We start from the raw sequence: 17,652 nt of genomic DNA on the forward strand, positions 1-17,652 counted from the left end.
GACAACACTTTGTCAAAACAACTGTGATATAATATGACAACAGTGGTATCTCGCTAGCCCTTTTTGAGACCGTAAAACATAAATGCAGAGCACCTCCAAAGTTCAGGCAGCGCCTAAACATTGTAATTCATGGTAGAAAAGATCCAGTCATGATGCATCCAACATTAACTATGCACAATGCATGAGGATGACAATAGTGCTCTCAGATCTGGCGCTTATTTGAGAAGGTGATGACTCAACATAAAATTAAATAGATAGCCCCTTCACAGATGGAAGCAGGGATTTGCAGCGGTGCCAGAGCTCAAAGGTTTAAAAACAGGGATAAATGTAATTTTGGTAAATGCACCCTTCCTGTTTACGTCATGACCAAAAGTTATCAATATCTTCCATGCTGAACACATTAGTGGCGGTTCCCAAGTGATAAAAAGTAAAGGTTTACTCCCCCGCCACCAACAAACTGTAGCGAGCAGACCTCAAACGGTCCAATCTCTATGCTCAGGTGTCATCCCTGGATCAGTAATGCTGACACCACACAGTACTTGAAGGATTTATAACAGAGTAGCAATCACACACTTATTATATTGAGTGTCTCAAAAGAGAACTTATTACAATAAATATGGCTTAAGGCCATCTAATAACAATAACAGCGGAAGGCTGGGAAGATAAGTGAGTCCATCAACTCCAACGGCATCACTGAGTATAGAACCACGACCTAAAAGCACCTTAATCGTCGTCTGAAAAGTCTGCAACATTAACGTTGCAGCCCGAAACGGGTCAGCACAAGGAATATGCTGGCAATGTAACACATAGAGAGCAATGAAAGAAATAGGCTATACTACATGCATATTTGGCTGGTGGAAAGCTCTATGGTTACAGTTTTGCGTAAAGCCAATTTTTCCCTACTGCAAAGAAATAGATTTTATTTAACTATCATGGTAGTTGTTAAACATTGAGAATGGTTGACAGCATTCTCAATCCCAATTAAGCATCATCATTAAACAAAACCCAACAAAATTAATTTTAGAGTAACATGTTGAGATTCACATGATAATCCAGGTATTGGATACTCAAGATGTCCATAACCGGGGACACGGCTAACCATGATTAGTTTATACACTCTGCAGAGGTTTGCGCACTTTTCCCCACAAGACTCGACCTTCTCCGTTGGGATTCTTGCACTACATGGTGTTTGAGAAACGGATGACCGAGACATAGTCTTTCAGAAGCGCTAGCACCTTACGATCGGGTGGACCGTTACACCTACTTTCCCCTACATCTGCTAGTCTACCACCATAAGAGTTCGCACAACTTAATCAACTATGCTAGAGCTGTTGGGTTTCGTAGTAATTTCAAAAATTTTCCTACGCACACGCAAGATCATGTGATGCATAGCAACGGGAGGGGAGAGTGTTGTCTACGTACCCAACGCAGACCAACTGCGGAAGCGCTGACACGACATAGAGGAAGTAGTCGTACGTCTTCACGATCCAACCGATCAAGCACCGAAACTACGGCACTTCCGAGTTCGAGCACACGTTCAGCTCGATGACGATGCCCGGACTCCGATCCAGCAAAGTGTCGGGGAAGAGTTCCGTCAGCACGACGGCGTGGTGACGATCTTGATGAACTACAGCAGCAAGGCTTCGCCTAAACTCCGCTACAGTATTATCGAGGAATATGGTGGCAGGGGGCACTACACACGGCTAAGGAATAGATCACGTGGATCAACTTGTGTGTTCTAGGGTGCCTCTACCTCAGTATATAAAGGAGCCAAGGGGGGGAGGCTGGCCGGCCACAAGGGGTGCGCCAGGAGAGTCCTACTCCCTCCGGGAGTAGGATTCCCCCCCAATCCTATTCCAACTAGGATTCCCAAGGGGGGAAAGAGAGAGAGGGGGGGCGGCCACCTTCTCATAGTCCTAATAGGACTAGGGGAGGGGGGAGGTGTGCAGCCACCTTGGGCTGCCCCTTTCTCCTTTCCACTAAGGCCCATGAAGGCCCATATGGCTCCCGGGGGGTTCCGGTAACCTCCCGGTAACCCGGTAAAATCCCGATTTCACCCGGAACACTTCCGATATCCAAATATAGGCTTCCAATATATCAATCTTTACGTCTCGACCATTTCGAGACTCCTCGGCATGTCCGTGATCACATCCGGGACTCCGAACAACCTTCGGTACATCAAAATGCATAAACTCATAATATAACTGTCATCGTAACCTTAAGCGTGCGGACCCTACGGGTTCGAGAACAATGTAGACATGACCGAGACACGTCTCCGGTCAATAACCAATAGCGGGACCTGGATGCCCATATTGGCTCCTACATATTCTACGAAGATCTTTATCGGTCAGACCGCATAACAACATACGTTGTTCCCTTTGTCATCGGTATGTTACTTGCCCGAGATTCGATCGTCGGTATCCAATATCCAGTTCAATATCGTTACCGGCAAGTCTCTTTACTCGTTCCGTAATACATCATCTCACAACTAACATCTTAGTTGCAATGCTTGCAAGGCTTATGTGATGTGCATTACCGAGAGGGCCCAGAGATACCTCTCCGACAATCGGAGTGACAAATCCTAATCTCGAAATACGCCAACCCAACATCTACCTTTGGAGACACCTGTAATGCTCCTTTATAATCACCCAGCTACGTTTTGACGTTTGGTAGCACCCAAAGTGTTCCTCCGGCAAACGGGAGTTGTATAATCTCATAGTCATAGGAACATGTATAAGTCATGAAGAAAGCAATAGCAACATACTAAACGATCGGGTGCTAAGCTAATGGAATGGGTCATGTCAATCAGATCATTCAAATAATGATGTGACCTCGTTAATCAAATAACAACTATTTGTCTATGGTTAGGAAACATAACCATCTTTGATTAACGAGCTAGTCAAGTAGAGGCATACCAGTGACACTCTGTTTGTCTATGTATTCACACATGTATTATGTTTCCGGTTAATACAATTCTAGCATGAATAATAAACATTTATCATGAAATAAGGAAATAAATAATAACTTTATTATTGCCTCTAGGGCATATTTCCTTCAACATACCTTTTCCAAATACTTTGCTTGTGCTCCTCCATGATCAGCAATCGCCCTCTTCCTTTTGAACGTCTGATACACAAGAACAACATTTGAATGGATAAATATGGTTTGATGACAGATGGAATATGTACTGAAAATAGATAGGCAGGGCGTATTCACATACACGATGTGTAAACTAAGCTAATGGCAGTTCAACAAAGTAGAAGCAATGCAAAGCATCAGTTGCAAGATATGTGCGAGCAATGTAACCTTGGAAAGTTAGAGCAAGTACCTTGATGCGTGAATAATATAGAGCATCTTCCTTCTGACTCCTCCACTAGGGAGCTACATTGACTTAGGTCTCCCTCTAGCTCAGAATCACCGTTAGGATCATATTCTGAGCATGAATCTGTAGGTGGAGAGCGTTTGCATTGCATTGCATCCAGACTTGATTTCGGTCCCTTAATGCCAAGTTTGACAGCCATGGCATTGTTCTGCTTTATTCTTTTCATGCGCGCAAGCTCATAATAATTATGATGCTGTTCAGAATATGAGATTCATGAAAACATAAAAAGTAGTCAGATTATCTATGGAATGCATTGCGGATTCAACTCGGAGAGTGTCTCCCTATAAATCCCTGCATATGCAAAGTTCACCTCCCCAACCGTGCTGACTAGACCACACACAGAAATACAAACCCCTTATGTCTCTATAACAGGCAGGCACACATTTCAGAATTGAAGTAGGAACATTAGAATCATATGAAATTCGTATTTGAACAAATTAACTAAGCAATTATGAGTGGCGTAATGTTTAGCTTTAAGGGTGGAGTGTTGGTAGTGCGACACAAAGCAAGTAGGTAGATTGTATTCCATGTAAAAGATTGAAAACTATGTAAAAGCTGGAAATGACACTTTCTTTCTATACAATGCAGTGTTCATTACCCACACATGATGGAAGAGATCACATAGAGAAATACTATTCACTCATGTCTACGGTTCCATTATTTAGAAATAGGGTGGTCCACCCTAAAAGAATATTGACAACAAATATGACAAGGCAAGCATAGATGTAGTGAATCAATCATTTACTTGTGAGCTTACTAGGACAAGTATGCAGAATTGTAACTGCAGTAAGAGACCGTCCAAAATCTGAATGAAGAAGTTTGTCTAGCACTTATTGTTTGCAACTAATCGACGTGAATAATTGGATATTATATCGAATGATTAAGAAAGACAAGTAAAATTTTCAACAAACCTGGCTTGCAGTAGTAATCTAGTTCAATGTCACTACGACCAACAATCCAAAATGACTAGTTTCTGTTCCGAGGGCCGGAATTTTGAAAACCCTATGAACTTTAGAGGTACTAAAGATTATCGAAATACATCTGAACCATTAAGTGTAGGTAGCACTGAGCACACAACAAACCCTAATGACAGTCCTGCCTAATGAGTAATGAATCAATTAGAAAATGGGTGATGAGGAGTGGCTGTTGAGTGTTGAGTACGTATCTCAGGATAAATCGGGTTGGCTTGGTGGGTGCTGCATGCTTGATCCCTGAACGGACTGGGAAGGTAGGCACGGCGGTGCACCCGGGTAGCGGCGACGCTGTTGGGTGAGCGGCTCCTGGCCTCCTGTTAGTCCGGCGTCTCCTCCTAGAGTCATGCCGTCCGGGGACGGCAAGTCGCGGGCGAGGCAGGCGGCTGGGGGCGAGTAGAGATCGGAAGCGCGCAGCAAAACAGAGGGGAATCGGGGCCTGGGACGACCCAAAATCCTAGGGTGGGCTGGCCCACCGTGGGCACCCTGTAGAGATACACACCCCAGCGGCGAACATGCATTTTTGAAACTAATTTAGGAACATTTAGCTGACCAATTAAACAACTCTGTTTTAATAATATCATATTCGTATTTGAACAACTAAGCTTGTTTAGCTTGATGGGCCGAGCAGCGTTATTATGACACGAAGCACGTATTCTGATCGTATAGTGATCATAAAAGGGGGAAACTCTAAGCATATTTTTTCAGCAAAAGAGGGTTTCCCCTCCGATTTCTATTAAAGAAACCACCACGGAACCAACATGATCAATTAAACCCTAAGCATGATCAATTAAACCGTATTATGGCTGTGCCATGGCAGATTTGAAGCTGCAAACCGGAGAAATGATATTTAGCATCCATTGTTTGCTTTGAACTAAGAACTAAATTCTAAGAGCTGGAAAGAAAGTAGAGTAACCATGTTAAGATCTATTTTCTAGGTGAGATCAAAAAGTTGAGGAGATATGAAGTACCACCTCTCTTGTGGCACCGTGTAGGCATCGGGGGTGTGATGGCTGTCGGTGGCGTTGAAGCAGATCTGCGACGGTAGACGGGTGCATCGGGGGACAAGTCCCGTTGCGGTGGAAGAGAAGGTCGTGTGAGCGGCCCTGGCAAAGAGGACGACGCTGCCGATGAAGAGAGAGGATGCGATGCAAGGCTATTGGTCCGTCGCCGTGGATGAGAAACGTCCATCTCTAGCAATGGACAACGCAGTCTTGGTAGGCGCTCCGGCATGGTGGAGTACAGTGGCGATGGATGTGGTGGAGGACGGCGACGATGGATGGGGTGGCGGACGGAGGCTGGTGTGGGGATGGGGTCTTCTAGCGCGGACGATGTATGAATGGGAAAATGGAGGGAGAGGTACGGGGAACCATGTTTTTGGGACGCGCCTGTCTGAAATATGGGAAAGTTACGAACTTAGCCCCTGTTTAAAATTTGGACGTCTCGTCGGTTGGTGATAGGACGGTAATCTCGCATCTCGCCAATATTTGCCCAGGGCGTTTTCGGGCGAGGAGAGGGTGGTTGGCACCCATGGTTGGCCCCCATGGTGTATGAACGGGCTGACAGGTAGGGCGGTTGTGTCATGTCTGAGTGAAGTTACAAACCTGCCCCTATTGAAAATATTTGCCTACATCGATTTCGGCCGAGTCAAGTTTGTTTTGCCACCCACCGTGTATGAATGGGGAATGGAGGGAGAAACAGAGGTCTTTCAGAGGAGCTTGAATCAAATGAGTTTTGCCGCCCATGTTTGACGCCCACCGTGTCAGAATGTGCTCAGAGGCGGTCGTGTAACGTCTAATTGAAGTTACTAACCTACCCCTATTTAGAGCAGTGGAAATCGGGCCGATGGATTGTCCGTGTAATGGGTAGACAGTAATTTCCATCTCCCAAACACTTGGCTTTGGGCAGCCGACGTGGGAATGGACATTTTGCTGCTTCTTTCGAAATTTTGGGACAATAAGCATCCACATTTACCCTGGCAACTAAATTCGAATCCATTTTTGTATTCCTATATGAATCTTTATAAATCATTCTATGTTTTTTATATATCTTCAAAAGGACGACAAAGATGTATTCCACTGTCATATATGAATATGGTTTACAAATGCCGATACTCAAATTCAGAAACTAGAATCCAGTTTAAGGTGAATTCGATATTTGGAACACTTCATGTCCAACTCAAATGTCACACGCAGCATAATGTGTACTCCCATTTAGATATGTACACAAGCGATGTATCAAGATTCAAATACTGAGTCAATCAACCAAGAATGCACAGAACTAACAGACATATAAATACTTATAGAGTATATTGATCAATAATATCAACTAACATACATAAGCCAGGCCGCTGTACTTTTTTTTGGCTACAACAACATCCTTTTGTTAGCCAGCATCTTGGCCCTTTCCGATGCGTGCCACTTATGGTCCATCTATACTACTACTATTGCTGAATGCACATTCGGCCCGATTGGCATATTTGTAGGTCTGGCACAGCAATCCAAATGAAATGTCTCCGAGTCTTATCAATTACTACAGACTTGTGCTCAAATAAAATTACAAACCAAAAAATAAAAAAACAATTATTACATGATCTCTAAAACAAATGGTTTGATTGATTACATGAACAGACAACACAAAGGTTATTCAACTATGGAAAGAACATTTCACCTATGATTTACCAAGTAGAAATTTAATTTCCTTTTTTCCTTCAGGACCGTAACAATCTGGTCAGTCTCAGCTTGCTTCGTTTTGAAATCCACCAAATATTTAATGGTTATCTTGAGTACTGCTTGTGATTGTGCTGTTTGCTTCCTCAACATGTCAACTTCATCTCTAAGTGCAGAAGCAGAATCTCTTTCTACCACTAGTTTAGCCTCTAAAGCATCAGTAGTTGGCAATTCATAATGCATGATTGGTCCGGTGCCACTGCTGTGGTATGATGCAACGTCCATGGGGACCTCGCTCTTTGATCTTGGGCTAACCTGTTTTGCCATTAAAGTTCCGATTGGACTCAGAAAAGTTGAAGTTAGCAAAACATCTCAACTGAGAGTTATAACAGCAAACCAGTTAAGCAAACAAGGAATTAAAGAGTTTCAATTGGATACTGAAAAGTAGTTATTAACATCATTGTAACCCGCTGTTGCAGCAGCAAAGCAGTTAAACAAACAAGTAGATATTTAAGTTAAGGAAAATAGGTAATTCTTAACAGTAAGTATCAAACACATAGATAGGCGCAGTCTACAATATGATTAATAGGCTGTGCCATTAAGTAATCAGTAGCAAAATAAATTAAGCCAAGCAACATAATTGAACAATTTTGCAATAAGTGGCTAACTAAAATTCCGAAAAGCAGGTAACTGAACTTACGCTAGTTCTTTGTACAGGCACACTGCAACTATTTTTTCGCTTACAAGGTTGTATGAAGGAGTCCATAGCATCAATTTCTTGGATACACAGTCCCAATACTTCTTTCTTGCCACACTGCATGGGTAAGTCGAATGGTTAATCTGGTAAGATGGTGCGTCCTTGATATGTTATATGAGGACGTGTAGTCAGACTAGTTGTAGCCAAACACATCACACTGGCTTTTACTGTATATTTCATGCGATTACTTTTGGCATATCGAGATCTAAGCAATCTACAATAGGATGCAAAGACTGGAATCCTCCACATTATTGGCGAACTCAGTTCATAGAAACAAGCAATTCAACCATTCTGTGGGTAAATCAAAAGCGCCACTGGAATATTTTTCACTATCCAATCATACATGCAAAAAGGGGTGACGCCACCATAGTGGCTGGTATGGGCGGCCGCCTCAGGTGGCTGGAAAGTGTGCACCTAGTTTGAGTCGTCCAGGTTGGCCCATGGTAGTTTTGTTCGTCCCAACGCACGAGCAGGCAATGTAAAAAATGAAGAAAAATGTTTCAATTTGGATGGGCCATTAACTTAAGTACAAGGCAGGCCCTATAGTAGGCTCGCAGCCCAAACGAGCGCCTCCCTTATCGATCGACAGCAGGAAAAATCCCAATTCATTCGCTCCAGCGTCCAGTCTGGTTCGCTCCCAACCTAGCCACCGCTGGACAGACCGACACAACACTTCCTCGCGCCCTCGTTGGAGGGCGGTCGCCGGGCTTCAAGTGAACGAAAGGACAAGAAGATGAAGATCCAACCCTGGGTGTAGCCTGCGTGGGAGGCAGCGGCGGCAGCACGGGCATGGCATCGAGCTTGCGCAAACGGACAGTCGCAGCTTGCAAGAGTAGCATGCGCAACGAGCAGGTACATCACATCCCTGATTATATCTAATTCAACTCTTCAATTTCTGCCCAATAGTTAATCTTGACGGTGTTGTAAAACTGCTTGTATGTAGGAAATCTATGAGAAAATGAAACCAATTTCTACTTATTTTATAACTCCCCCAATCAATACTGAACTGACTAAATCTGATGTATCTAATCAAGTTTCTGGTGCAAACATACAAGCTCATGTTGTTCTTGAGCCTGAAGTGTCGAATGAACAGACTGCTAATGAAGGATTTGATGCAAATATTTTACATGCTCCTGGTGATGAACATATAGTGTCTAATGAGGGATCTAATGCAAGCATTTTGTAAGCTCATTGAAGGATTTAGTGTCTAATGATGATCTACTATGTTTAGAGAGACAGAGATTTGCAGGCATTGATGACAAGCAAATTATAGTGCATTTTCATAGCTTGAGGAAACATCGAGGCCATCTACCAGAAAGTCCCCGTATCATGACAACATAGCATAAATACTTTTCTAGTTTGTTGTTTGAAACTATTGGCATACTTGTGCATGATAGATATATTGATATGCAGTTTGTGCACTGGTTATACATGCAATTACACTTTGATATTTTCAGCCAGAGAACGAATAATTCAAGCAGGTACAGACCATGTTTGTAGTCCTTGTACACCATGTTGCATTTTGTGATTTTTGGTGCTTGCATCATTTAGTGTTTATAATCTGAACTACTTTGGATCATTAGCTGGTTTTCAAAGTGCATGTAGCTTCACATTTCTCAAGTTATGTTGATTTCCGAAGTGCAAGTGCCTTCGTATTTTTTAAGTTAAATGTTCGCCCCTGGTAACTTGAATTCGTGGATTAGCCACTGCACACAAATCATACACGAATGCAAGTACGAATTAAATGAAATGCAGGGACTTACGCTAGCTCGTTGTACAGGCTCACTGCAGCTCTGCTTGCGCTTGGGATGTTCCATGTACAAGTCCATGTTACCACTTGCTTGGATGTGCAGGCCTTGTGCTCCTTGCATCCCCCTCTGCATTTTTGACACGGCGAATGGTTGATCAAATAAGAGGAATCGACCTTGATGTTGTACCGGAGGACACATACTTACAAGGTTATACGGGTGTGCAGGATGTGTGCCAGATCCCGTAGCGCCGTCATGCTTCGCTAAAAAATGGATTTGGTTGTTTCAAATGATATCTCCAAAAGAAATAAGAGTTAAAGTCAGAGTTGCATATGCGTGTAAGCTAAGAGAGTAGTGAAAGGATATCCAAACATCGTCGGAACAATGAACAAGGGAGTGATGTGTGGATACCTAGTTCGGGCCGGCGTTTGGGCATGCTCACCTAGCTAGAGTGCGGGTCACTTCAGAGCCGTCGAGGGTGATGCGCTGGCATTGGCTGGCCGCGCACGGATGCAGATCTTGAGTGGTAGCGGAGCGCTACGATACAGTGGACGAGACCATTCGTGAAGCCCCAACGGCCTTGGGGGGCGGAGGTGCGGTAATGTGCTTGGTGAAGTAGCCCCGGTGAGCTGGGATGGCGTCGGTGAAGCGCACCTGATGCTATGGAACTCGGTGTCTGTGAGGCACGTCGGTTGCGGCGGCCAACATTGTCGGTGGACCACCCGGTGCGGTGGACGAGGGCGTAGATGAGGTAACTCCGGTGCGGTGGTGAAGCGCGACCGTCGTCTTCGTCATCATCGTCTGGCACAAAGGTGGGGAACGGTGGGGAAAGAGACAAGACGAGGGGCGATTCGAGGGTTGGCGGTGAATTAGGGATTTGAGCAATCTGGGCGCGGAAGGGGACGGTGGAGAAGAGAGATTTTACAGGGATGGAATTGGGGCCGCCAGATATTTCAATCCGAAATGTGGAAGCGCGAACTTATATTGTCATCGTCCTTTTTTGGGGGGAGGGGGGTGAGTGGCTGGGTGCTACGCGTCCATACGACACACGCGACCACCCCGACAGGACTATGCTTCGATGCCTTAAGGCACCTGCCGTTGTGTCCATGACATGTGGGCCCAACAGGTGGCTGGACCACATGTAAGTGACCCAAAGGTAGTTGCCTTTAAGGCACCGAAGCAGCGTCCACCCCGACACGACCCTGGTCTGCCTGGTGCGCCTACATTTGAGAATGCAAACGAATCTTCTTTCATTTGCAAACGAATCTGTATGTATTACCATGCCCGTGTTTTCCTTGCAATAATTAGTCATTCCAAATGAGATACTCCATCCGTTCACTTTTGTAAGTCATTTCAGATAACTTAAAATGAATTGTTTTGCACATTGTCTGAAATGTCTTCAAGGTCTTATAAAAGTGAATAGAGGCAGTACTATAAATTAATTAATGAGGAGTTATTTGAAAAAAAATTGAAACGGTACCCACGCTAACGTGGATTATAGTGTGTGTCACATAATTAGTTATTTGAATTAGAGTGTGTGTCACGTAGCTAGTTATTTGAATTAGAGTGTGTGTCACGTAGCGATCTCCAATTCTAACGTGGATTTCGCATTTCACTGTATCCACGCTACTTTTTTAATACAAATTCATATGTATGATGAACACCATGGTAGTGAGAAAACTTTTGGATCGTGTCGCTGAACTTATTGACCCAACCTCGGCAAAGTGGAAGGAGGACAAGGTTCGTGCGACTTTTCTGCCAGTTGATGCAAATGTGATACTTAAAATCCCGCTGTGTACTAGAAGAGTTGATGATTTTTGGGCTTGGGGGAGGACGAACGAGGCGTTTTCTCAGTAAGGTCAGTCTACAAATTTTTGTTGAAAATGAAACTGCAAGGCGAAGCATTACTGCAACCGGTTGGAGGACACTCAAATGAGGCAGATGAAGAAGTAGCCTGGACGTCCCTGTGGCACATTAAAGTCCCATCAAAAATCAAGGTATTCTTATGAAGACTATGCCATGAAACAATTCCAACAGCCGGGGTGCTACACCACCGGAATATGTCTGCTACGAGTGTGTGCGCTTTCTGTTCTGCTCAAGATGACTGGAAGCACGCACTAGTAGATTGCGTGATGGCCAGGAGTATATGGTCACTGTGCTCGGAGGATATGGTGGAGACTATGCTGGGCAATCTTTCTATGGATGCAAAAAACTGGATCTTCACATTGCATGAATCGTTGCCGCAGGGGGAATTCATAAGAATGGTGGTGACACTTTGGGCAATCTGGCGAGCAAGAAGGAGAGCTATACATGAAGAGATATTTGATAGTCCTTTTACTACTAACTCTTTTATACTCTCCTTTTGAGGGATTTGGAGATGATCGATAGAGGAGCGGGCAGTGTTATGAAGCGTGCTAGCTTGGGACAGCATACATGGATGCCTCCGCAAGAGGGTCATGCAAAGATGAATGTAGATGCGGCTGTATCCCAGCAAGGGGAGTTTGGTGCCGTGGGAGCAGTGTGCCGAGACCACAGGGAAGTTTTCTTGGGTGCTTCGATCTTAAAACTCGAGTTTATCACGGATGTGAGCACACTAGAGGCAATAGCAGTAAGGGAAGGCCAATCTCTGGCTGAGGATTTATATGAGAACTCTATTCAATTGCTACAGATTGCAAGAAGGTGGTTGAAGATGTGCAGAAGAACTCGGCGGCTGGCTATGGAGCTATAGTGCATGAAATAATACTTCGTGCAAACTCTTTCCTTTCATGTAAAGTAGTTCATGAGTTTAGAAGCTTGAATTTCGAGGCTCACAATCTTGCTAGATATCCTTAGATTTTGGTCGTCATGTATGGCTAGGACAACTAGGAAATCTTGATTTTCTTTTTGTAAACATTATGGACGATGAATAAAGCATGCGAGATTGTCTCAAAAAAAAAATCTACCGCGGTGAAGTTTGGCATGTGGGGCCGGAGATAACTAAAGTCACGTAAGAATCGGAAACAAGGACTAAAGTGCAAAATGAAAATCTGGCCCAACGGTTTCAACATATACTACTTACTTTACTAGTGATGAGAATCCCCTAAAAAAAACTAGTGGTGAGAAGGCAAAACTGTATCCAAAGGTTTTTTTACATTTCGTAGGTCAGTACCTAGTGGGATTTCTGAGAATTGCTTCGTGTTTTTTTGGTTTCCTGACTTTTTGTAATTAATTAAAATTCATTGGCAAGGAGACTGCGAGAAAAGAGAGAGATGTGGGTAGCGTGCACCGCTCACCAATGCCTCCAGAACGCGACAATATGGCACCAAGAAAAGCCTGCCCTTGCTTTTTTATTTTCACAGTTTCAGCCTGCTGCCGCTGCTGCTGCTGCAGGCCTCCAGAGGGGAGCTGATAGAAGATGACATGAACCCCATGCATGCTTTCCAGAGTTCCTCCTGCTTTCCTCGCGCTCGCCGACGAGGCCAATCACCAAACCGGAACCCTGGAAGGCCTGCAAACTATCATCTGAATCGAATCGCTTCCCATTTTTAGCCACCTGTCCGTCCGCCCCCTCTTGTTTTTACTGCCGCGCGCCGTAAATTCAACGGTCAATGGAACAACGACACCGCAGTGAGCGCGCTGTGGGGATAAAATTAGAGACCTCTCGGCAGAGCAGAGGAAGCTACACGCGCACACTTCCTACACTGCCTCCTCTTCTCTTGGCTGCTCGTCGCCAATGGAGCTCCCGTCCGCGGCTTTTCCTCGCCCTCCGCCTACAAGCTGGTGGACACGTGCAAGAAGGCGGCGGCCACGGCGGCGTCCGTGACCGCCTACGCCGTGCTGGCGCGCGGCATGGCGCGGGAGCTCCTGCCGCCCGACCTCTGCGCCGTCGTCAGCTGGGCCGCCTCGCTCGTGCGCGGCCACCTCCAGCCCCCGCCCGCCCAGCGCCGCACCGTCGTCGTCAAGCGCCTGGACGGCTGCGCCATCAGCTGCGCCAACTTGAACTCCTTCTACGACGACGTCAACGACTACCTCGCCACCAGGATCGACCCGCAGTCCATGCGCCGGCTCTGCCTCAGCGGCGCCGGGGCCAGGAAGGTCATGTCCATGGACACCGGCGACTCCATGACCGACGTCTTCGAGGGCGTCCGGTTCACGTGGACGTCCGTCTCGGGGGAAGGCCGCAAAGGCCCGGACTCGCTGGAGCTCACCTTCGACGCGGAGCACACGGACATGGCGCTGGGCACGTACGTGCCCTCCATCACGGCCGCGGTGGAGCAGGCGCGGCGTCGGGACTGCAAGCTCAAGATCTTCATGAACGAGGGCTCGTCGTTACGCGGGATCAGCCACAACCACCCGGCCACGTTCGACACGCTCGCCATGGACCCGCCCACCAAGCAGGCCCTCATCGCCGACCTCGACAGGTTCTTGAAGCGCAAGGAGTACTACCGGCGGATCGGCAAGGCATGGAAGCGCGGCTACCTTCTCTACGGCCCGCCCGGCACCGGCAAGTCCAGCCTGGTGGCCGCCGTGGCTAACTACCTCCGCTTCAACCTCTACGACCTCGACCTCTCCGAGGTGCGCTACAACGCCGAGCTGCAGAAGCTGCTCATCGGCATGCCCAACAGGTCCATCCTTGTCATCGAGGACATCGACTGCTGCTTCAGCGCCACGTCCAGGGAAGGTGGCAAGGAGCGCAAGACGCTGGCGCGGGCCGACTATGGCCATGGCGACGATGACTCTGACGACTGCTCGAACAAGGTACGTTGCATAGGAACAAAACAAGCATCGATCTTTGATTGGTGAACACACACACACACACACACACACACACATTAGTAGTATCTTCTTCTGACGAGTGTCTGAACATTCTGCCTCTGAATGCCAACATGGAATGGCAGAGTATCACACTGTCGGGGCTGCTCAACTTCATCGACGGGCTGTGGTCGACGAGCGGCAAGGAGCGCGTCATCATCTTCACCACCAACTACAAGGATCGCCTCGACCCGGCGCTGCTGCGTCCTGGGCGCATGGACATGCACGTCTACATGGGCTACTGTGGCTGGGAGGCGTTCAGGACGCTAGCCCGGAACTACTTCCTCGTCGACGACCACCCTCTGTTCCCGGAGATACAGGAGCTGCTTGCCGAGGTGGAGGTGACGCCAGCCGAGGTGTCCGAGATGCTGCTGCGGAACGAGGACGCCGACATTGCGCTCCTCGGGCTGGTTGAGTTTCTCACAGCCAAGAAGCAGGGAGGAAAAGATTCAGTCAAGGCATGAAGGGGAGCAGTGCATTCACCAGCCAGTGAAAGGAAAAGGATCAATGCTTTCTGTTTTGCGAGTAATTTGCAGTGTGGACGAATCTTGTCCTTCTAATTTCTATGTTTAATTGTTAGTCCTAGCGATCTTTATCCTGTTGGCAAGCATCGGTACCTGCTGTGTTAACCGCTGCTATGTCGTTCTTTACCCAGTAGCAGTTGTTTGTCTCCAAATGTTTGGGAACTGATTTGGACTTCAGTGGTGGATTATTTCGGAATGAAATGCGTTATTACTCCATTATCTCAAAGTGGTTGCACACTTTAGGCCAAGAACTCGAAAACTGATTAAATTTAGTTCATAAACTCGTTTATTTGATCATATAAGACACAAAACTGATCAAACTAAGTAATTTTTGCATGGGCTTTTTTGCCATATTATTCTAAACTGAACATAAACATCGCGGTTGCCATTATCTCAAAGTGGTTGCACACTTTAGGCCAAGAACTCGAAAACTGATTAAATTTAGTTCATAAACTCGTTTATTTGATCATATAAGACACAAAACTGATCAAAGTAAGTAATTTTTGCATGGGCTTTTTTGCCATATTATTCTAAACTGAACATAAGGCACGTTGCATTGGGTGGGTGGGTGGGATTCAAAATCACGCCCTAAGAAGGGACAAGTGACGCGAATCAACCTGTGGTTGAGTTGGTTAGGTGGATAGTGGTATTCCCAACCCGCCAGGGTTCAAATCCTGGTGCTCGCATTATTCCTAAATTTATTTCAGGATTTCCGGCGATGCGCTTTCAGTGGGAAGAGACGTTCCCGTCGACGATGAAGCGCCTACGGTGACTTCGTAAATCTTAATATGAGCGCTTGTGTCTGTACTGATGCTAAAAAAAGGGACAAGTGGCTAGCTGACCACTATTGTGTTACAACATCCTATACTTTCTGCTCTCAAGCTTAAATACATGTGCATGAATAGTAGTAAATTTAGAAAATACTCTTTCTGGTCCTTTTTAGCCTACATATAAGTTTTGTCTAGAGTCAAAGTATCTCTAGTTTGATCAAACTTATGGAAAAAAAGTATCAGCATTCACAATGCCAAATCAATATTTTTAGATCCATTATGAAATGTAGTTTCATAATGTATATATATATATTTGGTTTTGTAGATGCTGATATTTTTAATATAAATTTGGTCACAAATCTAATACGCGGAGTAAAAAGGACCGAAGGGAGTTTAAACTACCAAAACGTTTTATATTTAGAAACAAAGGTAGAGTAGTAAATAGAATTTTAAAAAGTCCATTTTTTGTCGATGAACATCAATAAATATCTAACATCATGTACAGATTCATCTAGAGAAGACATCCGTGGTGCACTGTGCCAGATTTTGTTTAATGGATGAACATTAAGATTTTTTTTGTAAAGACCACCACACATGTCCTCTCTAGGTGAAAGTTTACATGTTGTTAGAACATTTATTGATGTTTATTCACACAAAAAATCAGATTTTTATATTGTATTTACTATATTTTTAGGTTTTAATATTTGGGCGCATGTAAGCTCTCGAGCACACAATATATATTACTAATGTAGTTTGTAACTCAATTGACACAGGTTACTTAGGCCCTGTTCGGATGTACTCCACTCCACAGCTCCACTCCGGGAGCAGGTGGAGTTAATAGTTAAAATTCACGGAGCGCCTGTTTAGCAGCTCCACAACTCTTAGGATTTCACGGAGCTGGGGGGATTCCGAACAGCCCCTTAATATTCTAGTGGCAAGCAAGCCGCTTGGTGCCTCTTCAGTGCACGTGTTCAAATCCCACCCAAATCAATCCACAAGAGTAATCAACACCTACACAAATACCTCATGAGTCTTTTGGTTAGGATGTGTTGCCCTGAACTTCAGGGCATGGCTTCAAGCTTATGTTCAGTGTACATGTGGCATAATGGATTCCAATAGTAACCACCCTATGAATATCTCATGATTCTGTTGGTTAGCAGGTGCATGGCCCTCAACCTCAGGGCATGGCTTTCGAGTCTGTATTGTAGACACGAGGCGATTAGGTCAGTTGTCTTTCTTGCAAAAAGACGCATATAAGAATTATCCATTGACGAGCGATTCAAGAAACAATAACATTGTCGCCATGTTGACAGTTTTTTTCCTTGCAAATCGGTTCCCACTTTATTTGACCGAATAAACGAGTTTATGAACTAAATTTGGTCAGTTCTCAAGTCATTGGCCTAAAGAGTGCAACCACTTTGAGTTAATGGACTAGTGAAACAATTCACTAATGATATAACTTTTTTATTTGATTAAAATGGATGTACACTTTAGGCCAAGAACACCAAGTGGTTGCATAGTTTAGGAGAGTTTCACCACCATGCCTCTGAGTAATAACGACTTTTTGGTACCCGTGAATTAGAAGGAAATATGCCCTAGAGGCAATAATAAAGTTGTTATTTATATTTCCTTATATCATGATAAATATTTATTATTCATGCTAGAATTGTATTAACCGGAAATTTAGTACATGTGTGAATACATAAACAAACAAAGTGTCCCTAGTTTGCCTCTACTTGACTAGCTCGTTAATCAAAGATGGTTAAGTTTCCTAGCCATGGACATATGTTGTCATTTGATGAACGAGATCACATCATTAGAGAATGATGTGATGGACAAGACTCATCCGCTAGCTTAGCACTATGATCGTTTAGTTTATTGCTATAGCTTTCTTCATGACTTATACATGTTCCTATGACTATGAGATTATGCAACTCCCAAATATCGGAGGAACACCTTGTGTGCTATCAAACGTCACAACGTAACTGGGTGATTATAAAGATGCTCTACAGGTGTCTTCGATGATGTTTGTTGAGTTGG

The 17,652-nt window shown here is 45.0% G+C and overlaps 1 protein-coding gene across 1 annotated transcript in view; it reads left to right on the forward strand.

The window, feature by feature from the left end:
• Positions 1 to 15,047, forward strand: part of LOC125532848 (AAA-ATPase At3g50940-like) — a 36,529-nt gene extending 21,482 nt beyond the window's left edge. The window contains exons 2-3 of the mRNA XM_048696737.1: positions 13,161 to 14,264; positions 14,405 to 15,047. Coding sequence (XP_048552694.1) covers positions 13,161 to 14,264; positions 14,405 to 14,782 — 1,482 coding nt within the window. The 3' untranslated portion in view covers positions 14,783 to 15,047. The remainder of the gene's footprint in view (positions 1 to 13,160; positions 14,265 to 14,404) is intronic.
• The last annotated feature ends 2,605 nt before the right edge of the window (positions 15,048 to 17,652 follow it).

Source organism: Triticum urartu, chromosome 1, assembly GCF_003073215.2.
Source record: "Triticum urartu cultivar G1812 chromosome 1, Tu2.1, whole genome shotgun sequence".
NCBI lineage: Eukaryota > Viridiplantae > Streptophyta > Magnoliopsida > Poales > Poaceae > Triticum > Triticum urartu.